Below are 25,691 nucleotides of genomic sequence, written 5' to 3' on the forward strand. Positions count from 1 at the left end.
AATGCGTTACCGTGAGCAACCAAGGACCAGCCTGGTAGCGTAGTTGCAATGAATTAATATCTATTGTTAATTGGTTGCCCAACGAAAAGTTGGACGGACATGAGAGTTCAGACATGCAATGGTCTTTCCTTGTCTTTCCTTGTCTTTGTCACGAGTGTTATAGGGGCAGCATCGGCCATTCGGTCACAGTCGATTAAAGTCATGTTTGTGACGCGCGAAAGAGAAACCCTGATTCCTTTTACGCGCTTTTTGTCACGTACGAATTATTTAATTGAAATGAGATGTAAATATTATTTACGCGCAGCTAGCTGATGGTCCGTGCATGAATGACGTAGCATCTAGTAGGTCACTTTCTTTCGTCTTTGCAGCGAAACTTTTATAAATATACGACCCACTCTATAAATGTGGCTAATTAGCAATTTGAGCTTGTGTAGTTGTGTGGTGTACATTGTCTTCCATTTCACTGCAGTCAATAATATATAATTGATAATACTCGATACTCGTACTGATCCTCAACACCATTTCCTGTACGCTTGTTAGTTGTTTAATCAAACCACATCTCTCTACGCTGTCAATGATAAGGATTAACTCAATTCTGTGCATAGTAACCAACGAAATTTACTGCTTATTAAAACGCAAATAAATAAAATATCGCATTGAAATGATTGAAAACGTTGTATTTAAATATAATATGCTGATGTGACATCCTAAAGCTTGCAGTTTATTTAGTTACCACGAATGAAATTAATCTGCTTTTCTGTATAGTTCATTGCTTCGTTAGCTTAGTCCTAATTACATGAACGTCAACATTCATTCGGCATTAAACATTTGTTAACACCATGTGCACCAGTGGGAGATCAGGAGTTATCACACCACTATTTACCTGTTAATCACAGCCTAAATGTAGGATCCATGAGAGAACATAGTTATATTTCATGGGTAGTAATCACATGGGTAGTTATCACATGGGTAAGTTACATTATATTAGCGTTAACAAGAGTGAGAGGACAACTTTTAACGGACATATATACCATGATCATAGGAGAATTATATTTATTGTCCTGTTTCCCATTTATTGTCCTGTTTCCCATTTAATTTAATTGTAAAGTTTTTAAATCTGTTCAATACTCCTACACGGCACAAAATTTAAATTTTTTACAAGTAATTTATAAAATCTGTCGCAGAATTAATAAAAGTCGTTTAGTAAATAGTAAATAACAAAATTCCGCGTTTAAGACCAGCAGCATAAAGGATGTTATCAATCATAAATAGTGCATCAAACGAGACATTAATTTTAAATTTAATGTGTCAAACGACATGTACCTGGTACTGTAATTGTTAATTAAAATTTAACTCGTGTTACTAAATATCACAATTTTATTTCTCAGAATGCTAGAAAGATGATAATTAAGTGCTGTTTTTTTATTTCACAAAAACTGGTATTCTAGATCAAAACAAAGGAATACCAAAATCCCAAACATGAGGGGCAAAAGAAGACGCTTCGTTTCCATCGGATATTGAAAAACTTTTGCCTGAAAAATGAATGAGTGTTAATTATATTATTCATTATTGATCCTTAGATGGACAGTTTATCAAAACGCATAGGAATTAAGACCATTGGCGTAACGAAGGGCCGGGGGGCCAAATCGTCGTTTGAATGTGGGACAATTTGAAAAACTTAACTACAGTACTAGCAAAACTGCGCGTTTTGATCTAGAAACACACTTTTATAGAGATTTTACTGGCGTATCCTCTAAAATCATCTAATTTGTTCAATTTTAGGGAGGGGCGCCAACAGGCAACTTTACGCCACTGGGAAAGACCAGCACATTTTAAAATTTATTGGTTCTGACTTAGGTAGTGGTACTTGTTAATCACAATGTACACTAAAAGATGTATTTGTTGGTTTAGAATATTATTGAGTTCAGCTAAAAAACAAACTAGGAATTGACTCTAATAAGCTATAAGCTAAACTGAACATTTTAAAGCGATACTGACCCTCATTTTTAACGCTCGGAGATAATAGTGGAAGGAATCCAGTTCCTCACAGGTGTTCTGGTTGTAACCAAACACTCGGAGTTCCAGGGCCTGGTTTATCAATCGCTTGTGAGATGTGGCGATTTTACACCCCTGAAATTATAAGTTATCAATTTTGAGCCACGAAAAATAAATCTATCGAAATATTTATACAGCTGTCATAGGATTAAAACAAATTCCTAAGTATCTAATTATTGATCAGTGTAAACTAATTGTTACCTGGTAAATAGTCATGAAAAACATTGACCCAAGGACCACGTCTCTCAGCATCACTACCACAAACGAGATCCTCCCGTACGTTTTTACAGTCCGACACACTTGCCTGAACGTTCCATAACTTAATTAACAGTTTAATACATTTAAGATTTAGAAAATCAAAACTTTTCGAACATAAATTAAGGTCACAAGGGATCAGTATGAGTCGGGTTCCTCAGTATGCTACCATATTTGATGAATTCCAAGGAATCTCAACATGCTTTTTTTAATTATATGAATAAAATTACAAATCTTCTTTTCAATCGGGGATGTCGTACAGCTAAGTTCTAAGGACCAACCGGATTATCATTTTAATTACCAGACGTAGGTCTGAATTTCAAGCAAAAAACTAATTACACCCAACCATATTTCCAAACCACTCCCACTACTACTAGTACTGGGCTGTGATATGAAATGAGGTCAATAAAATATGCAAGTTGATATTAAAACAAAAACCTGTATTGCCATTCGACACCTTCATCACATCCTTCGTTTGTAAAAATATTCTCTATTGTCCTGGCCTCCCCAACAGTTTCCAGTATCGAATATACATCTGAAGATTGTATGCTTATAGATTGTCAAATTATAACGATCGGAAATGAAAACAAATTCTTCACTCAATTAACGTGGCATGCAACTGTTCTGACTTCTGATACATATCTCAAAATAAACAATACATCTGAGTATTTTTAGAACATTTTTTTCCCGTTGTACTAAAGCCATCGGAAGGACTATTTCTCGGTAAAAATCGAGTAGTCTTACTTAAAAATAACCTACTACAGGAATGTAGGAATGTAGCATGTTCACATAATATGTTCATGTTTTTTAATCTAATTTTAATTATATTTTGGCTTACCAACGAAAATGCCGTATGCCAAGTAAAAGAGGATGAAAGACATTGCAGGGGCGGATTCACTGTTCATCTTGTGGACAAACGAACTGATATCGTGAGCTTCCTGAACGAGATATTTTATAATATTTACTTAGTAACTAAGTTACTAAATTAATTAGTGACTTACAAGGATGTATTTGTATACTAAGCTAGCTGATAACTAAATAAGTATTCAAATATCCAGTACAGATCGTGTCCCAGAACTAGTTTTGTAACCCAGTTACCCAGTACCCTACAGTGACCTCGTGTCATACTAGTCCTGTACACAATACTATTGGAGACACGATGTACACCAGCATTTAAACAGCATTTCTGGGGCACAACGTCACTACGTAACTGAGCCTAAAAATCTGGGACATTAAGTTCTGGGGCAGGACGGTGTAAAACCCTGACACGATTATAATCAAACGGTACCTGCATCATTGCCTTTAACGTGTTTCGTTTTTCTCTCAGTGTTGCACGAAGCTCCGTTATCAAATACTGAATTAACCTAGCCTGGGAGGCATGGTTTAATTAGATTTGATACTTGCATGTTGTAGCTTAAGGAAAAATATATATTTTTCACATCGATGAGATACACCGTTGTAAATTAAACTGAATAGTATTTGCAGTAACGTCGCCTGACAAAAAATGAACGTGATTGAAATCCTAGTCACAGTGAATCCGAGAATTCTAAAACTTTAAAGTCAAATCTTGACACTGACCTGAATAGTAAAATTGAGAAGTATTGGTGTCAGGAAGATGAAGATAGCAAAAGAGGGCACCGCCACTAACAATCCTCGGTAGTAATGGTCTATGGGGGATCCCTCACCGACCCTGAGTAACAAATCTAATACAGCACTTCACAGGGGAGTTATATAAAAACTCTTGCTCATAATATGAGTTTTCTGAATCGTATAACCAACGAATTTTCATGTTGATGGATTAGTAACGGTAACTAAACCGTAAATTAGCGCGATGGTCAAATATAGCGTTGGATTAAGAATTTCCTTACCCGTCAATTTCATTGTGTAGGGATTGTGGGGAACATCTCCACCAGACGAGCGCTTTGCCACAATAAGAGTTTACCACAGTAAATCCGAACAAGAGCCAGAGACAGACGTACGCACTAGCATAGACCACCCTGAATATAATATCACTTAGGAAATAATCGACAACTAATTGAAAACTAATTGATAATTTATTGACTTCTAATCGACTAGAATGAGTACTGTGCTTGAACTCTATAATAACCAGGCAGGATATTTGTTGAAAAGTTAAGACCAGGAATACCCTTATTTGGTAGGGAAAGGGTTGTGGATACTGGATTCTTGTCTCAAAAAAGGGGCATCTGTATTGGTATTATCCAAGACTGAGGAGGACTCTGGTACTCATTTTGGCCAATACCCCGGTTACATAATTGCATTATATCTATACAAATTTCCATTTTTAATTATTGATAATAATTCTTTCATAGTGACATCTAAATCTTACTTGAGTCTGGTAATAAAGACGTCTCTCCTCATTTGAGAGTTGGTATTGCCTCTTTGACTTACTAATGCCTGAATAGAAAAATAGTAAATAAATAATAAATGAAGGTAAACATCTTGTTTTGTGTGCAAGTGACCAGACTATATAGAATTACTGTCAGTCGCATGGGTATATAAACTTATATAAATATACATATATTTACACATATATATATTTATACTATATATATAATAGTTCTAATGTACCGTCACAATAGTGACTTTAATATAGAATTACTGTTAATTATGGGTGTATAAACTTATATAAATATTCCCGAACCTTCTGAACGAGAGCCTCTAATTGTTCGCTCTGCTTCACTCTGAATATCCAGAAAGTGTAGAGGAACGCTACAAAGTGTATTCCACTGGGAACTATACTTTCTAAAGACGATCTGCACATCCCTGGAGAGATTTAAAGGAGTAAAAGTTTACGGAATGATCGCGACTTAATGACACATTCTTTCCTATCCTAATAATACGTATTATAACAAGTAACATTATGATAAGTAATATGGGAAATATTCATATCATGAGTTTAGAATTTACAATGTTCATGAACTCATTGGCATGGTTTACCGTAATAAAGATGAGAATAATGAATATTATTTACATAATAATATGATGAGTGCTTAATTACCTTCGATGTAATTGTAGGTTAACGTTTTATTTTTGCAAACTGGTATAATTTCATCTTTAGTCATCTTGTCTTGATTGATCTGAAAGATAGGAAACATTAAAAAGATTGGTGGCAAGTAGTCGAGCTCGTTGATATCTACTCGTTGTCATAGATCTAAATCATTTTTGAATCTTCTAATAGAATGAACGATCAGTGATCAGGTCATGAATAATAAACTAACCATAAAACCGATAGTCATGCAATATCAAGTGTAATACTCACATTGCAAAAAACCATGTTCAACGCATATCCCGTTATGATAACCACAAAAATGAGAACTGTCCAAATAAAGCTAAGTGCACGGTGAAATGGATTGTCTGGAGACCCAAAGTTCCGCATACCCAACTGAAAAAATTAACGAAAATCACGAAAAAGTACGTGTATTTTCAGACAAAATTGAATTAAAAGTTGCGTTATAACATCTTCTGATGCAATAAGCTTGGATGTAGCCAAAATACCGTGTCAATACATCTTAAAACAAGCGTGGTAATAATTGTAAGGACACTAATTACGGTAAGTGTCCTTAAAATTATTAATAAAAATTGTATGGTAAGTGACCATTTTCAAGATGTTATCGTAGGGTTTGAGGACTTTCTTCTCGATGGAATGATGGTCGATTTGTCTTTGTGAGACACTGATCACGTCTGATCCCAACATACCCTGAACATTTATAAATGTAACAGTTTAACTTAAGTTTTAAGCTGAATAATTGATAATGAGCTGAGGTAAAACTTACAACTTATAAAATATTTATGATTCTAATTGATAATAATTAGTTGTTGCTAATTGGTTTCCCAAAGAGTGAAAGAGAGTTTTCAACTGCAAAAAAGCAGGAGCATTATATTTCGGACAGTTGAAACAATATTGGCGGGCAAACGATCCGTTTCATGGTATATATACCATGTTTTTTCTAGTAATAGAAAAAACAATTAAATGCCAATATCGTCATTCCTCATTCTAACGTACTATATAGTAATAGTAAAATGGTGACGTTAACCAGGTTAACGTACACATTCTTTAAAAAACAACATACGTTTTGTTCAGCGTATTGTTCAGCAGCCACGTTATTCATCATATCTTCTCGTTTCTGATCTACGTAATCGTTGATGTTAGTTACCCAAGAGGAGAGACTTGATAGACTGTTTAAACGAAAGTTTATGTTTCGTATCAGCGTATTTTCTCTACTAGTACTCGCTTTTGTTGATTTAACACTGTAGCTCGCTTGTCCTGATTTTATATATTTTTTTTGGAAAACAAATAGAATAATATATAACAATATAATTTACAACAATGTATATCGACCAGATTTGATTTATTTATGTAAGAGGTAAGGGTCGGTGAAGTTAAGTTAATAATAGTTTAAGCTTAGTTCTGGATTTTGCTATTATAAATGTAACCTATAGTTTAAATGTATTACCTAAATTGCCAAGGACAACACAATCAGGATCTATACCGGTGGTTGCAGTATAGCCGCTCTCACTGTCTACAATACTAGGTGGCTCTCTCAATACCACTCCATTACTCATAGGATCTTCACCCTGTTCAAACACAGGCAAATATTTTAAGAACCCTGATAAAAATTGAAATATTTATTCTCAAATCTCAGTTATGTCATAACAATTTGTAAAGCTATGGAATCATTTAGATCATATAATTGTATAAATGTGATATCCAAAGTTGTGAGTAGAATTTCGCGTGGCTGTGATTTCATGACTCAGTGAAAGGAAGATATCATTTATTTCCGCTTTAGATGAAACGCAGAGAAGTCGGATTAACTCATTAACCAAGAACAACACAGCGATCTATTTCCCTATCAATATCTCAACAAAAAGCAACCAAATAACTAATAAGTGGAACACTTCAGTGAATAAAACGGAGCTGATGATAATTAGGTGTTTAAAACTTTTAAAATATCATGGTGGCTCCTGTTCTCAGAGAAAGCAAGCGAAGATAGCAAAAAGGAAGTTGTAATCTTATCAATATGCAATGTCTAATGTCTATAATACACATATAACTTCAAGTATTGCTATCTTGGCAAAGTTTCACACAGCACACAAAACTACCATTTCTGATTTCTGACTGAAAAATAAAAATTAGCTTACCTCGATAGAAATAGTGTATTACTCAAACGGGAACGAACACGGAAGGTTTTACAGGCAGCCTTGAAAGTAACCAGTTATCACTCAGCAGGTGAAGATAAGTGGAAGCTTATAAATACCTGTATCACTGTTACCTGACTCGACTGTTATCAGAGAATATGTATCACATGAGATAATTCAGAGCAAGCTTGGCAAACTATCCTGTTACACAAGCATGCGACAAGCTCGGTCAATTTCAACAAGGTTTGGTGAAGAATAATTCATTTTATAGGACTATAGGAGTTAAAGTTCAGATTACCAAGCTCCACACGTACTATAACGGTACGTAACATAAAACATTTATAAATGCTTACTCAAAAACTATAGATACGAGTAGTTTGAATGCTAGGCTGCCTGATGTCTGAGGTAAGGCATAATACTGTCAGACTGAGTAAACTGTCAGAGAGATGCAGCTAACAAAACCACGTCACCTGTTTAAACTGCAAACTAGACCGCAACTATAAAAGTTAATTTATTGTAAGAGACAACCGTCAACCATTTATGATTTATTTGAGAGTGTTATAGGTATTACTTAAAAAGGAATCAGAATTTGTAAACTCAGATCAAATGTCAGAACATCATGACACTAGATAACATCATGACACTATAAATAACATTACACGCATGCATGATCCAGTGTGTTCTATTAAAAAGTACAGTCCTTTTTTGCCGCCCCCTGGCCTCTATATAGCTTTTTGCTGTCCCCTGGAAGTATTTTCTATACCCAAATATTTTTTCGCCTCGACGAACGTTCAAGTGGACGGGATAATACACAATTTCTGGGAAATCCTCCGCGCGCGTCGTATAAAATCCGCGCGCAACAAACATACTCGATGTGAAACTTTGCTGTTGTCATACAAATTTAACAATCGACGATCGCGCCGCCAGATCTGTGATAAAGCAGGTTATTGTGACAGCTTCGAGCCATTTATAAACCTAGGTAATTTATTGGTAAATGGAAAATAGTAATCATAAGAAACCAATTTTGCGTTCTACTTGATGAGAACGTACATTGTGAGTCCATCTGGAAACATTTCAGTAAATATGTATGCTGATAGTATATAATTGTAGACGGGAACTTATCTGAAAGGACTCCGATATTAAGTCACTGAGATAGTAGGTACTAAGTTAATTTACAATGTTAATTTGGTTTAATGGTGATCTAGATGTAAACCTCCTCTAGAAATAACTAAGACTTTCATGAGGAGAGATGAGTGGAAATCCAACGGCCGAGCACAATTCCTTTAGAGTCAAGGCTAAGGGTATGGAATGGGTTTGTGAAAGTTGGGATGAGATTTTAAGGTTTTTAATTTCATCTGAGGATGTCTGCTATTAGACTTATTAAATTATCACGAACAGCATTCAAATGTAAATGCATGTAAATTAGGTGTATCAAAAAACAATCAACGGTAGTTGATAATAAGCTGTTGCTTGGTTTCCCAAAACAAGTGAAACACTCGAAATAGTGTTTCTATAACTATATAGTTATAGAAAAAACAACAGACGAATCGTTTCATGGTTATAGAAAGAACAATACCATTCCTGGTGCATAACACTAAATTATAGAATAGAACCGGTGATAACAATGCGGCCACCGTAAAATGATTATATTCTATAAGCTGAACAGGTGCCTTGAAATCAATCCAAAAATTCACACAAATGGCAATCAAATGGTAGTGATTAGTAAAAATGCAATATATCCAATAAAAAAGTAGCAACTGCAGGCATTTTCTTGGCTATAATAATTAGCTTGCAATCCAACCAACTGACCCAATTAAATTCGAGAATTTCTCTCTCAAGTCACGTGTCTCAACAACAAAATAAAAACTTTCGTATGAACAAGTTTGTTGCCAAACTAATCTCCGGAATTGTGATCTAATTAACTAGATATGATTTTACGATTCTGCAAAAACTACAAATCGGTTTGTTGAACGAATAGAATCTTTCAGAATTCAGGTCCATAAACTGACAATTTTATCAATCAATCGACTAAATATCTCACCAATTAACTTGTTAATGAAATTTTTTTCTAGCTCACAAATTAGTATCTGACTAATCTTCAACTAGCAGTTGCATTTCTTTTTTCCTTTAGGTTTTGGAACTTCAAAACTGTCATCTAATCGAATATTTCGTGTTGGGGCTGGTGGAGATCTGATCAAGAAATCTGGTACACTTCGACCTGAAAGTAGCATTATATAATCAATATGTTAGTACTACTAACGTATTTAACATTAACTCTAAATTTATTTGTTGCATCTTGTTTTACAGGAAGTCTTACAAAAAAAATACAGTACCTTGACAAGTGACAAGGAATGTTAGTTTATATTTCCAAGATATTTCACCCCTAAAACGTAAGACTGTAATGTACAATCAGGTATCTTATCAGCTTACAAATTACATGTGTACAACTTGATATAGAATGACACCTTTGTTCTAAAATCTTAGAATATCTTCGATCTCATGTTACAGGCAGGCAACTGGAAACGCCAGGAGCGCCCTGTGAAAACGAGACAAAACTCATTGTCTAGCTGCACGTGGCAGTTTCAAAGGTCACGTGGCAGTTTCAAAGGTCACGTGGCAGTTTCAAAGGTCACGTGTGATACTCACGTGACTCTAAGGGTTGGGGGTTTTGGACAAAGTTATTTCCGGTTATGAACAATTGTAATGCTGGATCAACATTTGTGGAGATGTAATTGCACCTTAAAAATATTTAGACAATTGGTTAATTTACCAGATACGTGCCCCACTTCCTGATACAATAACATATTAAATACTTTTAATAATTTTTAAAAACTGACAAATGTGAAGGAAGGCGTCCTCAATGTTTGACCCTGTTTTCGCTGATGTCTCAAAGTACGGTACTCCGTTGTCATTAGCAAAACTTTCAATCTCTTGGACTGATACCTGGGGTGAAAGTTGTTATCATACCTTATATGGGCATCACGTGTCTCTACAGAACATACCAGCGGCAGCAGATTTAGTGGCCTTGTTATCATACGAAAACGGGACTTAAGTGTAAAGTTAAGCAACAAGTTTTTCCGATCAGATACTTTAGTGCAAAAACTTCAATTCATTACCAAAATTTATTATTGGCTAATAATCATATCAATTATGGCCAGAGTAAGAGTCCAGAGCACGTGTGCTCTAACATGGATGTTACTGGTTTCCTCGATCATAAATTACAGTCAAATCCTGTTTAATACTTGCGCCTGCCTAGTCTGAGCATTTCCCATACTAAACATTCTTTGTCCCAATTGTTTTTACTTAAGTTTTTTACTGTGTAATTCTGTATTATTTGATGGGAGTTTCAAATAAAATCATATTGAGAGGATAAAATTGAAATATTTATCAACCTTTCTGCTGTGTGCTAAATCTGCTTTGTTTCCCACCACTACTAGAATCATGCCCTCAGTTCCTATGTCTCTTAAATCTTCTATCCATTTAGTTAGACTCAGGAAAGAATTCTGTAAAAATCAGAATTTCAAATTTCAAAATAACAATAGTTAATATATCAACACACAATAGTTAACAGACAAAATCTTAAAATATCTACTAATTTTTAACAAAAAGCATCTAGATGAGTATGTAATCAATAAAGTACTTTTTTCGGAAACAAGGCCATCGTTAAAGCTCAATTTATAATCTCAATAAGAAAAATTGTAAAAGATTGTTTTTATAGCACGTGTTAGAACGTGGTTACTGGTTATAACAACGAACTATAGTCACGTGATACCTCGTATGTGATGTCGAATGCTAGGATTGCAGCTGCGGCCCCCCTGTAGTACATCGGTGCTAAACTCCTGTACTGTAAATTAAAATTATCAATCAATATAACAGTAACCAAGCATGTATTAATATCACATGTGTCGAATAATTAAACGTGTATTCGTTTAATCTTTGGTTGTTGGGAAGAATTCATTCAGAATATATAATTTTGAATTGTGATGAGAATGTTGCAAGGCGATTAAAATAAGTAAATATTTTAGGAAACTAACTTGCTCTTGGCCGGCAGTGTCCCAAATCTGAACTTTGTAAGACGCCTTCTCTAAATTTACGACTCTTGCAATGTATGACGCTCTGAAAAAACGTGATATTGCTAATAAGTAATTAATAATTAGTAATCAATCAAGTAATTAATCAAGTCATCAATAAATTTGTGAACAGAATCTTCATGGCTTAAAAAAACCTTATTATCCATTGATAGTATGACAATCTCATCATAAGCAATGAAACATGTTTGCAGTTTTGCTATGAACATTTCCAGGCCATAAATATCAGCTATAATCCTCATTCCGGTAAATAACTACCATATTTTCATAAAGTATACACAATCCACGGACCACAACACTACAACAGTCACTTTACTAATAAGTCACTAACAAGTCACTAACAAGTCACTAACAAGTCACTAACAAGTCACTAACAAGTCACTAACAAATCACTCTACTAATCAGTCACTGAATAATATAATGCTTTACCCGACTGTAGGATGATCCATCTCCGTAAAAGTATCCTGAACAAATCTCCGGGCAATGCAGCTTTTCCCCACACCTGAGTCCTGGAATAACATTCATGTTAGGAGCCCTTCAGATAAATATAATATCTAAACTGGATGTAGTAATCTGACCCTTGATCGGGTCTGATATTTACATCTGCATTCTTACATTGTAGATGAAAACATCTGACCCGATTGAAATGTTTTCTCACTGAATATAAGTTTATCAACATGCTTTTTGATATAACAATTGGTGCAAGCAATTTGTTCGCACAGTAAACGACTTACCCCGAGTAAGCATACTTTTATCTGTCTTTCATCTCTCTTTTGCATTCTAGATAAATTGTCATTGATTAATTTTCTTAAGTTTCCACTGGAATCTGGATGTTAGCCCTAGAGACTTGGGCTATAACCCGTTAGTCTTTTTCCTGTACAGAGATTTTTCTAGAATAACTCCATTTATAGAAAAACTTGATATTGGCTCATCATTAAAGTCTAAATGCATAACTGAACATTGAGTAGGATTGAACCTAAAAGCCAATTACTTTCCACATATCTTGTTCCTTTAAATCTTTAACCGTAGTGTCATGCTGATACACATTTCCAATGAGGTCATCTGCAAATAATTTAATTTTACTCTTAACACTATTTTTTAAATGTAATCCAACGTCTTTGCTTTGGCCTTCTGTTATAAAAATTTGATTCTGGTAAATGTATGCTGACTCCTGCACCTCTGTAGCGTAAATTATATAGTAGGAATTTTATAGGTGGAAATTTTGTAGGTTATTAAAATATTCTAATATGGTAATTATTGAAATGGTTCACAGTTTATGTGTAATTCTGTGAAAAGATTGTAGATTCAAGAAAACAACAATTTCAAGATTGTTGATATTTAATAAACTACATTAGAAGATTATTAAGCAAACTAATTTGTAAATTGCCATATTGTGGCCTTTTAAAAAAACTTTTACGAATAAGGTTCACAAATTTGCCATGAATTTTTATTCATTTAAATCCAAATCTGGATTTGTAGTTGGCTGTCATTCTATTAATGCCCCACACTGCTAGTTCTACTCTGTTTAACACAATTACGAAATAAATAGGTTGCTGTTTGGTGTGAGCAATAGCACACAGCACCGTCGCCCTTTTGCACAGTCAACCTGCGTCTAAATTGTTTAAGGGGTCGTTCACATATTACGTAATCAATCTTTGGCAATTCGTTTTTTAAGCAGAGCCCACGTTATTGGAGCCCCCCCCCCCCCCTGCAATTGCACCTCCGACCCCAGGATAATGTTGTAATACATGATGGAGAAGAGGAAGAAGATGAAGTAGAATACGTCAGCTATACAGGTAAATTCTTGAAAATCCAATTCTATAGACTCATTGCAGCCATGATCCATTGACTCTTGAACATTTTAACAGATGAATTCATAATTGCGCTTCATTTTTATCTAAATCTTTTCAAACAATACATAGTTATACAGAATTGAATGCTTCTAAATAAACCCAGTTATAAAAGGAGAAAACCGATATAGCCCTAATTCCACTATCCCAGTATGAAACCCAAATTATGTATTGAAAGAGGGGTAACCAAAACACAATAACGAATAGTCTACTGTACAATCAACAGCAACACCGTCTTTCTCAGGAAACTTTACACTGCTAGCTGGAGTTTGGAAAAAATTGCTTAAAGACTATTATATCAGATCGCCCTCTAAACTTACAAGGAAATATTTCCTGTAGATCCTTGGTATATAAGCAACATTTGACAGAGCATAGTGTGGAGTGAGCTATGTGCCCATCCTTCGAGAACCCGGTGGATGTCTTTGCTGTACGGCAGTGTTAAACAAGGAACTGAAACCGAGGGGTTCCGTTCAGGCCCTTCACACTTTGTTTCTGTCTAGTTCTAATGTACCGTCACAATAGTGACTTTAATATTATGAATAATCTATGGAGAAGGATCTAAACTAAAAAGTAAATACATTGGAGTGCAGTTTAAGATGAGAGATATTACTCCTTCTTTGGACTCAATCTGACTAAGAGGCTGTACAAGATGGCAGACAATCTGCCAATGCCCAATAGAACTACAACCAGAGCACCTATCAGCTCTTCATGTAGGCAAAGCTAAATAAAAGCATTCAATGTCATTAAAACCCTTAATTTAGGGCATGAGAAACGAGGTGACCTTCACTCTTCAGTAAATTGTGGGAAACCATCACTACATCAGCCAGAGGTATTCCCAACCTAGACGAGCCAGTTCTCCCCAGGCACAAACACTGGAATAATCACAATACCAAATACACTGGTAAGTGGTTTCTAATGCCCCTGCTAGCTATGCACCCTGCTAGCTACTACACCGAGGATCATTTTCAGGATAACGGTCTTTAATGATGATACATCATTAAATATTTCATGTTTTTATGCAATATGGTCATTGGTCAAGTAATTAATTAACGCGGCCCCGCGGGTTGACGGATGTTACTCGTCTAAATTTCTTCGAAGTAGCGCGCCCCGCTTTCTTCTCGATGGCAAGTGCTACGAAGTAGCGCGCGCCGGGCCAGACCATTAACAATGGTCAACCCCGCGGGTGATGACTGATGCTTGTAAAATTTGTATCACGTCGTGACCCCCACGGTCGTTTCACTATCGTAGAGTTTCTACGATACAGTGCCGGGGAGCCGCGCGGCGGGTCATACATGCAACGTATGACAATGTAAAATGCTTGTTGATCCAAGACTGTCGAGTGTCGACGCGACGAGTCAAACTCGCCGCGCATCTTGGTATTGGAGGACTTCGACGCGCCGCGCGAACTAGCAATAGCATTCTTGCTCCGTCGACGATCGTTGCTCTGCTTCGCAGAGCAACGATTTCGATGGGTTGACATCGTCAATCAAATCTTGGTACGGTAGGAATTATAAGTAAAACAAAATTTTAGCTTACCTGGGACCCCAGGCTTATTGTTTATACATAAGTAGTAATGTATGTGCTGATTTGGCTGCAAAAAATATCTATTCTGCACAGTTGTCACGTGGTGTAAAAGAGAGCCTCTGATTGGTCATTAAGGCAGTGTCACGTGATTTATATTCGTTTTTGTGAATCTGGTTGGCTAGTTGGCGTTGTCACGTGATCACAGGTAGTCGACCACAGGTGGTCGAACTACAAATTACCATTTATGGTATAACAAGGGGACATTGCCTTCTAATATGGAATAGGGTTTCTATCGAGTCACGTGATCAAGGTTAAGACCAATCAGCGTAAAATACGAGTCACGTGATCAAAAACAGCCAATCTGCTTTACCGGTACCGGATCGACGTGTCTTTTTTGCAAAAAATATCTATTCTGCACAGTTGTCACGTGGTGTAAAAGAGAGCCTCTGATTGGTCATTAAGGCAGTGTCACGTGATTTATATTCGTTTTTGTGAATCTGGTTGGCTAGTTGGCGTTGTCACGTGATCACAGGTAGTAGACCACAGGTGATCGAACTACAGATTACCATTTATGGTATAACAAGGGGACATTGCCTTCTAATATGGAGTAGGGTTTCTATCGAGTCACGTGATCAAGGTTAAGACCAATCAGCGTAAAATATCAAAGGATGTAAACATCAGTTTTACACAAAGACAAAAATAGAATGAAACTACAGCTTCCAATTACAAATTTACATATACTGTACACAAAACTGGAAAGTGAGGCCACTCCCTCACTTTACAGATCTAAACATTTAGACTTGTTAAATAAAATATAGCGAGTTTATTGTGTGCAGCAGATGTGCTGTGTATATAATAGACAATAGTGCGACATCTTCATTTCTCCTTCAGGTATTTTGCGTTTGTGTGTTCTATTTTTCGTTTTCTCTGTAAAATGAGTTTGATCAAGAATCTTGGTACCATAAAGAAGCTTGGGTTGAATGGAAAAGGCTATACTAAATTGGTCATCAGCGTAAACTTACCTTTCTGGACTAAATATCTCCAATTTAACGTTTGGAGTAAGGATCTTTTATTTAATTCTGCAGAGAAAAAACAGTTCCAGTTAGAGGATCAAGTGGAGGTAAAATATTATTACAATGGTGACTTCCCGCAGCTTACAAGTCTAACCAAAACATGCTTGGAATACTGTCCCGTTTGTTATAGTGGTTTGGAAGAAATCGAGAGCCAGAGAATGGAGTGCGGCGGCTGCAGCATAACTCCTAACGACGAACGGAGAGAGCGAACAAATGATGTGATGACCTTGATCGCGTGCACTGAAAAACAATATCGGTATTCAGTGGGTTACAAGTTAAAACTATCATACCCAGAATGGGACTCCTCGTTCATCACTGTTGTGTTTCCTAACAAGTTGTTCCTCTACTCAAAGATACCTCATTTGGAAGTTGGGAAACTCTACAAAGTCGTGGGTTGGAAGGGTGGAAATTTATTCGATTTACTCGATATATGTGAAGTTGACAATTAATGTAACCAACCCAAATTTAGGTGGTAACATTGAGTTTTATTTTATTGAATTGAAGTTAAATATACATATGTAGCTTTATTTCTCAGTGATAATATACGATTGTTTTATTTGTTCCTCTCAAATTCGACAAAACTGAATCGCAAACGTCGTCCCATGCATACAAAAATCACGAAGTACAATAATTTTATACCAAATGTAAACAAACAAATTTTAATTTCCGTATCGATCATTGCACATTCAACTTTGGGCAACACACACGCAAGATAAATTGAAAATGAAATTAATTTACGAGTCAGTATAAACTTTAAAAAGTGGTCCCAATGGGGAAGAGGTCAGACGGGATTCGAACCCGTATGTTCCCGCTTGGGAAAGTTACCATTGACTTACTAACCTGAAGACCCATCAGAGTAGTATATCAGGGTTGAATCTCACCCCGAAACAGTATATATTCTGCTCGACCTTCTGATTGGTTTAAAACCGTCACGTGAGCTGCAGAACAGTGTCTAGTTGGCTATTGAAACCTGTCACGTGACCAAGGAGCATATCACGTGGGTCAAAAAGCTGTGTCTGATTGGTTGAGTTTCTCCTAAAGACTTCTCTTTGCAAGGAAAAGTGAGAGATGAGACAACTAGCTCAACAGACGAGCACTTTAATAAGTAAGAGACCAATGTTTATATCTTTTATTTTACAGTTACACTCACATCACACGCAAATTCACATTTAGTTTCACAAGCATGGGAGCTCACCTGGTCCAACGAGCTTGGTATTTATAATCACTTATACTGCACTCTCATGCGGCTTCTATATTAATATAGAAAGTGATACAGTGTCACATGCAACTATAAGTATAATGTTTGGATGCACACTATGATAATCACGACTTGTAGCAACTTAAATCACAAATTTACATTCACTACACTTTAAATAATGTGATGGCCCATTGGCCCTCATCCCATGACACAATATAATAATTTCAATCCTTGCACAATAAAATGTAATTAACAAGTAACAATGACAGCCGACCGTGTGCACTGTCGGCAGGTGTGGTAGAACAAAGAATGTCAATGTAAAATAATCTCGAAATTTATCCCTTTTGAGTCCAGGACCAGTCCCACATTTTTGTAATATTGTAACCCTACGAATATATTAGCTAAAATTCTGTGTCTTCTTCGATTTTTCGTTCAAGGTCCTACCGTTCGCTTTCTCGTCACGATTGACAATCTTTTATGCAGGACACTCGTGGAACCTAAAATTATCATACATTAAATATTATTGCACAGAACGCGCGCGCAATTGCGCGTTCCGCGCGAACTGATAACATTAGCATATTTTTACTGTACGCAAGGAGGAAAATCTAGCAGTAGAAAACTGCCACACAATTTTAGGTAAAAATTCCACGTAACTTTGATAATTTGTTAATATCGAAGTTTGAAACATTAAATTAGTCAATGCAAAACTTAGACAAACCTACAAAATCGGCGACAGAGAGCCTACGGATACCGATTCTGTATTCCCCTACGTTGCGAGCATGCTCCATGTGGATACTGATGTTCCGCGTCTGCCAACCATTCCGTTGCCACAAACGATATCGGACTGGGATACTCTTTTCTAAAGTTGACCTCCACTCATTGTGTGAGTCCCTTGGCCATTTCTTGATTTGTATTAGAGGGCATCTGAGGTTTATCAAATACTCAGAATAAGAAATAGTAACTCGAAAGAAATAGTAACTCGACATATAAGAATACCATAAAACATGTATTACTATTGACCAAATAAATCAATATTCTAATATCTTACCTATATCTAAAACGTTCTGGGTGAATGGCTAATCTTTAACATGCCCAAGTTATGTGACACCGGCTTCCTAGAATCGGTCAAATATCAAGACTAAACCATCAATGTTTTGAGCTGGGAACAGCTTCACCAGGTCACATGTCTCTTTGAAAACAAGTGAAAGTTGTCTGTTTGAAAGCGAGTCTGATGCCAGGCACTGAATTTTTTGAAATTATGACAATTAATAATAATAATTGGTAATAATAATAATTATTTGCCAATAATAGATAATAATTAATAATTGATGATTAAACGCTAGCGGATTAACGTACGTTTTGGTGACATCCACCTCCAGCTCAATATTGAGTTGTTGTTTGCTGATGTTTATACCGTAACAGGAGGGGTGTCGGGGTACTGCTCAAGGAACCCGGAAAGTCTAATTTTAAATTTTCCAGAGTCTCAATTTTTCAATTCCTGTCGGTACCAGGTTTTGTATTCTAACTCAATGAAACACCATCCTAAGCTCAAGCCCCTGAGTAAGTATAATGTTAGATAGGTATCCGTACAGACTCAACTCTGCACCCGTGTCAATATGTTCATTATATGCAAGCCTCTTGATTTATAATATTAAATAATGATATGAAAACAATATAATAACACAATAAAATACCAGGGGCTAAAGTTTTTAATTGTGAATTCTGAAACTTGAGTTAAATTTATTGAGTTTTGGAGCAATATGCCTGACATCACTTATTTAAATATATCAGCGCAATGTTTGACATAATATCTTGTCAAATTTACGTGGTAAAGTAATGTTATAGACTATAGTGTACTGTTAGAAGTTACAGTAACGTGGTAAAGTAAGTAATGTTCACTCTTTTTGTGTATTTGAGTACTTACAAAGCTGGATACAGACTACACAGCATGATAATAGCAAATAATAGCAAATAATAGCAAATAATAGCAAATAATAGAAACATACTTTAATAGAAATTAATAGCAATAAATAGCAATAAATAGCAATAAATAGCAATAAATAGCAATTAATAGCAATTAATAGTAAATTATAGCAAATTATAGCAAATAATAGAAAATAATAGCAATACAATGTAAGCAGGGTTAGATAAATTGATACCTTTTTAAAGCAAAACCAATAAAACTTTTTTGAAAATGGTCGCAGCAGTGTGTTGGAGTGAACTTTGATAAAAGTTTTATACAACAATGAATAATTAATCATTATATTAATAAACTGCTATATAAGAGGTTAAATGGTGCTGTAAAGGATGCCACAAATCAGATCATAGGACTGTTAGCAGTGCACCCTACTGAGAAAATTAATAATATAAGGTATAATATAAGGTATTAGAATACATTAGAATGTACAGTAAAACCCTCATATTACCGTTGTTTTTGGGAAAAGATTTAACCCTGATGAATTGGTGTTGGCGGTAAATCAAGGTTTTAATTTTGGGTTAGACTTGAAGACAATATGTAAAAGAGTATGTGATAGTTTTATCAGAATAAGCAATTGTACAAGCAGAGAAATTATTACTGCCCTTAGAGTGATGTTTTTGAGGGGCTTAAAATGAACAATTTTGGCTGATTTCATGGATGATTTTGAGGGCAAAAAATTGGGAAAAATGTAGAATTAGGGTCATTGAACACAATAAAACTGCAAAGTGGAAAATTTGAAAAAAGTATATCAGCACAATGTTAGACATAATATCTTTTCAAATTTACGTGGTAAAGTAATGTTATAGTGTACTGTTAGAAGTTACAGTAACGTGGTAAAGTAAGTAATGTTCACTCTTTTTGTGTATTTGAGTCCTTACAAAGCTGGATACAGACTACACAGCATGATAATAGCAAATAATAGCAAATAATAGCAAATAATAGCAAATAATAGCAAATAATAGCAAATAATAGAAATATACAAGTGGTATACCGTTTGTTTGAACTAAAAAATGACAAAATCGTCACATCCGTCACTGTGGAATTGCCCTGAGGGGTTTTCAAGTGCTAAAGGCCACTGCTTATTGTTAACAGGTTGGCTGGATGAGAAGACCATGTGATCAAACTGTCACATGCAAAAATAAAACAGGATCAGGAGAATCATCAATTGCACACGCCTCGCCCTCCTTCTATTGTGTCTGAATGAGGTGAAGACTGAGGGCCAGTGGGCCATTACATTACCAACATTGTTAAAGGTATAATGCACATAGTCACACAATTACACGCAAGCCAGTCAGTAATTCAGTTGGTCAGTCAGTTAAATGCAATTATTTACAATTTCTATATTATCAGTATGAACAACAAGGGTAATATTATCTTCATTACAGCAGGTAGAGTGGTGTGATAAGCTCCCTAAATATTGTTGCAGACACTGTTATACAAATAAAATCCTACTATTGGTCTAGAAAAGACACGTCGATACGGGAAAGCAGATAAGTTGATAAGTAGTATATGTAGCAATCTTATTAAATTGCTCCAAACACTTTTGACAGTTTCCTGCTGTATTATATAATTGAAGATTGTTGTCGCTAAAGCGCTAATACACATCCACTGAAATATTATGAGCCGAGTATTTTGCTCATTCTGTGACAAATCTTTTGCCAATAAATATAGTTTGGCCACACACAAAAGTCGGTATCATCAAGAAAACCGAGAATCACCCTCTACCATTTTGCCGTTCTCAGAAGCTACATCTGGAGTTACTGAAACTAAAATGGATTATCCTGCTTCCACAAACTCAGATGCTGATACAACATTATCTCAGGAAGACAGCTCTAACTCTGAGGAAACAAGTGATGATGAAATTTCAAAAGCAGAACCTAGTAATGAATCTGATTCTGTCCAGCGATACAAAGGCAAACGGAAAGGAGTAGAAAAAGACCAAATAAACAATAATCCTGAGGAAACAAGTGATGATGATGCATCAAAAACAGAATCTATTAGTGAGCTTGAGTCTGACTCTGTCCAACGCCACAAAGGCAAACGGAAAGGAGTAGCAATCGACCACAAAAACGAAAAAGTACAGGTTAAAATATCAAAATTACTCAAAACTCTAAACATCCTGTTACAAAGTAAATTGTGCAAGGAGGAAGACAAATGTATAGACTTTTTATTCTCTTACATAATGAAGACGGATCTGTTTGAGAAGTTTGAGCAGCATCTCATTGACTGTGGACAAGACATTGCTACGATTTTCAGTATGGAAGAACGAGCTTTTTTAGATGCAGTTATCACGACTAGTAGTCTATCTGACGTCAACAAACTCATGAATGAGAACGTGAATATTCTCAAGAAGATGCTTAAACTTGCATAAAATTATCGTCCGGAAGATTTTTGAACTTTAAAGCCAAACGTTGATAGTTGTTGATTAGGATTTTGAATATAGAGCTGATGAATAAAGTTTATTTAAAGTTATCTTCGAAAATCTAAACATGTGTTTCATTGTCTACATTATAGTTAAAAATAATACATTATTGTTATAAAATATAACGTCATGTCACGATCGTGCATGATAGCATAAGGTATAACAATGGAGGTGTTTCCATCAAACATCGAATTTATTAGTATTGAGTATTGAGTATTGCATATTCATTATGCAGTATTCAGTATTCATTCAGTATTCATTCAGTATTCAATCAGTATTCATTCAGTATTCAGGATTCATTCAGTATTCAGTATTCATTCAGTATTCATTCGGTATTCATTCGATATTCGTTTAGTATTCGTTCAGTATTCAGTATTCATTCAGTATTCGTTCAGTATTCATTCAGTATTCATTCAGTATTCAATCAGTATTTATTCAGTATTCATTCAGTATTTATTCAGTATTCATTCAGTATTTATTCAGTATTCATTCAGTATTTATTCAGTATTCATTCAGTATTCATTCAGTATTCATTCAGTATTCATTCAGTATTCTGTATTTATTCAGTCTTCATTCAGTATTCATTCAGTATTCATTCAGTATTCATTCAGTATTCATTCAGTAATCATTCAGTATTCATTCAGTATTCAATATTCATTCAGTATTCATTCAGTATTCAGTATTCGTTCAGTATTCATTCAGTATTCATTCAGTATTCATTCAGTATTCATTCAGTATTCATTCAGTATTCAGTACTTAGTATACTACCTGATGGAGATCTGATATAATTAAAGAAAGTAGAAAATATATAGACAAGTCTAGATAAGAGATTGAATTGTTGTCAAATACATTACACAGATGTTACGGCTATACAATGACTTATTATTCTTGAGGCTGTAGAGTAACCATTCTGAGAGTGTTCTTTATAAATTAGATTTCATATAAAACAGTCAGTGTTACGTAACCGACTACAGTCAAAAGAATTAAAAACAGTACACTTAACATTAAATTGAATAATAATTAGGTGAAGTAGAGACAAATTTTACGCAACACACAACTGAACGCCAAGTAGTAGTGTAAGATACGTTCCGGGTGTTGTCCAAAACTGTACACTCTAGTTAAATTTAGCTAGCACATAAGTCATTATATCACTTTATCAGTACATTGTACAAAGGTCGCCTCGAATCAGATGTTCATAATGCCGATAGACAACTGATGTAATTATACGTGAACGTGTACACTATACATTCAACGACTTCTGCTGTGTGAAGTGAGCACCACACAATCACAATTAATTAAATGATTCTTTGTGGCAATCGTAGACATCGAAGTGCACACTCAACTACACTCTGCTACTAGAGTAAACAGACATATTCATTGACACTGAATTACTTCACAGAAAACAAAAGAAAAGGAGCATCTGTATGATGGGGTACACTTGTCCAGGATACTAGTCAATTTAACAATAGAAGGAAGTTGGCACCTGTTCAATTGATGATTCCAAGCAGAACACCTGCTCGAAGGGATACACTTGTCTACACTACTAGTCAACTTGATCATACTTTTATTCCTATGTACGGTTATACTGTAACATGAGGATGATCGTCGACTCTTTCTACTTGATAGTCAATCAGTAAACCATCCGAGCAGGTGTTCTGCAGGAGCCACCAATTGAACAGATGACACCTTCCTCCTACAATACTAAATGCAAAAGTTATATATATATAGGGAGAAATTATAAAATCTTTCCTTGTATTTTACAAAGCATAGTTGTTGGTGATTAGTGGTGCAGTTGAATTATGTGACCCGAACCTGTAATGTAAAAACACTTCAAGAACCATTAAATCCTTATATGGTATAATTTTACTCAAATTTCATATTATGAAAGCTATAAGCATGTCTTAATGTGTGGAATAATTCTACACTCCTCACGATGCTCTTGATCTAGGAAGAATGCGTTTTGCTGTAGTGTGCCACACTCCACATGGACACATAGCGGGGAAAGCCAAGAGCAAGTCTATTAGCTCAGGATAACAACAATTTCAGGAAAACAACAATTTTATTTAGTATCAATTAAAGCAAACAAAATAATATTTTATATATAACTATCTAGACCTTTATAAATCAAGAGGCTTGCATATAATGAACATATTGACACGGGTGCAGAGTTGAGTCTGTAGGGAACTTAGTAGTTTCAGATCCTTGTTTAACTTGCCGTACAGCAAGGTCATCCACTACTTTAGCCCGGCGAGGCACATAACTCCCTCTACAACTCCATATCAAATGTTTCATATATACTAGCTAAGTTCACAAGATATATCCTTGTGTTTGAGAAGAGCTCGTTAGAACTGCTTCCTTTCCCTTCAGTATCCCACAGTCTCTCAAGTTTCGTAACTGCCAGAGAACTCTCTTAAACAATTACTAGACTCGGTGATTATAAATCAAGAGGCTAGCATATAATGAACATATTGACACGGGTGCAGAGTTGAGTCTGTATGGAACCAGAAATCTAAGGGGACTTGGAGTAGCAATAGAGTGGCTAGAAGGTACATATACCTTTAACAAAAATACGTCAAAAAGAATCCAGGGTGGTACAGGATCGGAGAGTGCAGACCATGTAGTTTACGCACCCACCCTTGCCTCCTAAATTCTTGGTTGGATAAGCATTTATGCGAACTTGGTCGTTTATACTCCAAGTCCCTGCGTTGTAAAAGTTTATTTGTTTTTAAAAAATTTACCTCAGTTAACTTCATTCAACAATAAAAATTTCAATATAAAAATCAAATAAATTAAACAATCGAATAAATTATCAGTTATAAATTTGATTTGATGAAAAATTTGTGATATAAGACAAATCGTTAAAAACGCCCAAAGTAGATCTAGATCTAAGAGCTTTTCAGCATATAGCACAATCATGATAGTAATAGTAAGTAGGTATGTGCCGCTGCAATTACTGTAATTTAAAATTGCTTGGAGTCCAAGTATCTTTTAAGTCAGCTGCCTGTGATTGTAGTAATAGTGCTTTGGTTCTCAGCTTTATCAGGTTAATGGAAGTTTCTAGGTAATTGCTTGAGGTAAGGATTATTTTTATAAACAATATTCCAAAGCTTGGCTGCATTAAACAAGAAAGTATTAGATTTGTTTATTCAGACACAATAGAAGGAGGGCGAGGCGTGTGCAATTGATGATTCTCCTGATCCTGTTTTATTTTTGCATGTGACAGTTTGATCACATGGTCTTCTCATCCAGCCGACCTGTTAACAATAAGCAGTGGCCTTTAGCACTTGAAAACCCCTCAGGGCAATTCCACAGTGACGGATGTGACGATTTTGTCATTTTTTAGTTCAAACAAACGGTATACCACTTGTATATTTCTATTATTTGCTATTATTTGCTATTATTTGCTATTATTTGCTATTATTTGCTATTATCATGCTGTGTAGTCTGTATCCAGCTTTGTAAGGACTCAAATACACAAAAAGAGTGAACATTACTTACTTTACCACGTTACTGTAACTTCTAACAGTACACTATAACATTACTTTACCACGTAAATTTGAAAAGATATTATGTCTAACATTGTGCTGATATACTTTTTTCAAATTTTCCACTTTGCAGTTTTATTGTGTTCAATGACCCTAATTCTACATTTTTCCCAATTTTTTGCCCTCAAAATCATCCATGAAATCAGCCAAAATTGTTCATTTTAAGTCCCTCAAAAACATCACTCTAAGGGCAGTAATAATTTCTCTGCTTGTACAATTGCTTATTCTGATAAAACTATCACATACTCTTTTACATATTGTCTTCAAGTCTAACCCAAAATTAAAACCTTGATTTACCGCCAACACCAATTCATCAGGGTTAAATCTTTTCCCAAAAACAATGGTAATATGAGGGTTTTACTGTACATTCTAATGTATTCTAATACCTTATATTATACCTTATATTATTAATTTTCTCAGTAGGGTGCACTGCTAACAGTCCTATGATCTGATTTGTGGCATCCTTTACAGCACCATTTAACCTCTTATATAGCAGTTTATTAATATAATGATTAATTATTCATTGTTGTATAAAACTTTTATCAA

General features: G+C 35.3%; 3 protein-coding genes across 5 annotated transcripts in view; all 3 read right to left on the reverse strand.

The window, feature by feature from the left end:
- LOC134825338 (sodium/hydrogen exchanger 6-like) overlaps positions 1-25,691 on the reverse strand; it is a 168,436-nt gene that overhangs the window by 111,738 nt on the left and 31,007 nt on the right. The window lies entirely within an intron of this gene.
- LOC134825339 (uncharacterized) lies at positions 1,202-7,547 on the reverse strand. 3 transcript variants are annotated; one of them, XM_063837522.1, is made up of 16 exons: positions 7,471-7,547; positions 6,786-6,906; positions 6,402-6,595; positions 5,927-6,028; positions 5,591-5,713; positions 5,330-5,408; positions 4,973-5,094; positions 4,658-4,725; positions 4,179-4,307; positions 3,889-4,000; positions 3,599-3,679; positions 3,149-3,248; positions 2,749-2,845; positions 2,257-2,359; positions 1,999-2,130; positions 1,202-1,532 (listed from the first exon to the last, which is right to left on the reverse strand). In XM_063837522.1, exons 2-16 carry the CDS (start codon positions 6,892-6,894, stop codon positions 1,428-1,430), a joined length of 1,656 nt encoding a protein of 551 aa, XP_063693592.1. In that variant the 5' UTR covers positions 6,895-6,906; positions 7,471-7,547; the 3' UTR covers positions 1,202-1,427. The 3 variants fall into 3 exon arrangements, with proteins under 3 accessions (XP_063693592.1, XP_063693593.1, XP_063693591.1); XM_063837523.1 differs by having other exon boundaries at positions 6,402-6,460; positions 6,786-6,938; XM_063837521.1 differs by having other exon boundaries at positions 6,786-6,938.
- On the reverse strand, positions 9,000-12,331 carry LOC134825292 (uncharacterized). Its single transcript, XM_063837455.1, has 7 exons — positions 12,290-12,331; positions 11,985-12,064; positions 11,502-11,583; positions 11,240-11,311; positions 10,860-10,970; positions 10,305-10,410; positions 9,000-9,685 (listed from the first exon to the last, which is right to left on the reverse strand). Exons 2-7 carry the CDS (start codon positions 12,002-12,004, stop codon positions 9,570-9,572), a joined length of 507 nt encoding a protein of 168 aa, XP_063693525.1. The 5' UTR covers positions 12,005-12,064; positions 12,290-12,331; the 3' UTR covers positions 9,000-9,569.

The sequence above is a fragment of the Bolinopsis microptera genome, chromosome 13 (assembly GCF_026151205.1).
Source record: "Bolinopsis microptera isolate Bmic1 chromosome 13, MBARI_Bmic_1.0, whole genome shotgun sequence".
NCBI lineage: Eukaryota > Metazoa > Ctenophora > Tentaculata > Lobata > Bolinopsidae > Bolinopsis > Bolinopsis microptera.

Bases quoted from the DNA above. Each gene is read 5' to 3' on its own strand.
- LOC134825339 (XM_063837522.1), bottom strand. From the start codon at position 6,894: ATGAGTAATGGAGTGGTATTGAGAGAGCCACCTAGTATTGTAGACAGT. The intron at 4,308-4,657 runs GTAAGATTTAGA...TATTATATTCAG, and splicing joins GTCTTTATTACCAGACTCAA to GGTGGTCTATGCTAGTGCGT. The intron at 2,131-2,256 runs GTAACAATTAGT...TTATAATTTCAG, and splicing joins TTTTCATGACTATTTACCAG to GGGTGTAAAATCGCCACATC.
- LOC134825292 (XM_063837455.1), bottom strand. From the start codon at position 12,004: ATGGATCATCCTACAGTCGG. The intron at 11,584-11,984 runs GTAAAGCATTAT...ACGTTTTTTCAG, and splicing joins ATGGATCATCCTACAGTCGG to AGCGTCATACATTGCAAGAG. The intron at 9,686-10,304 runs GTCAGTTTTTAA...TGCTACTTTCAG, and splicing joins GGACGCCTTCCTTCACATTT to GTCGAAGTGTACCAGATTTC.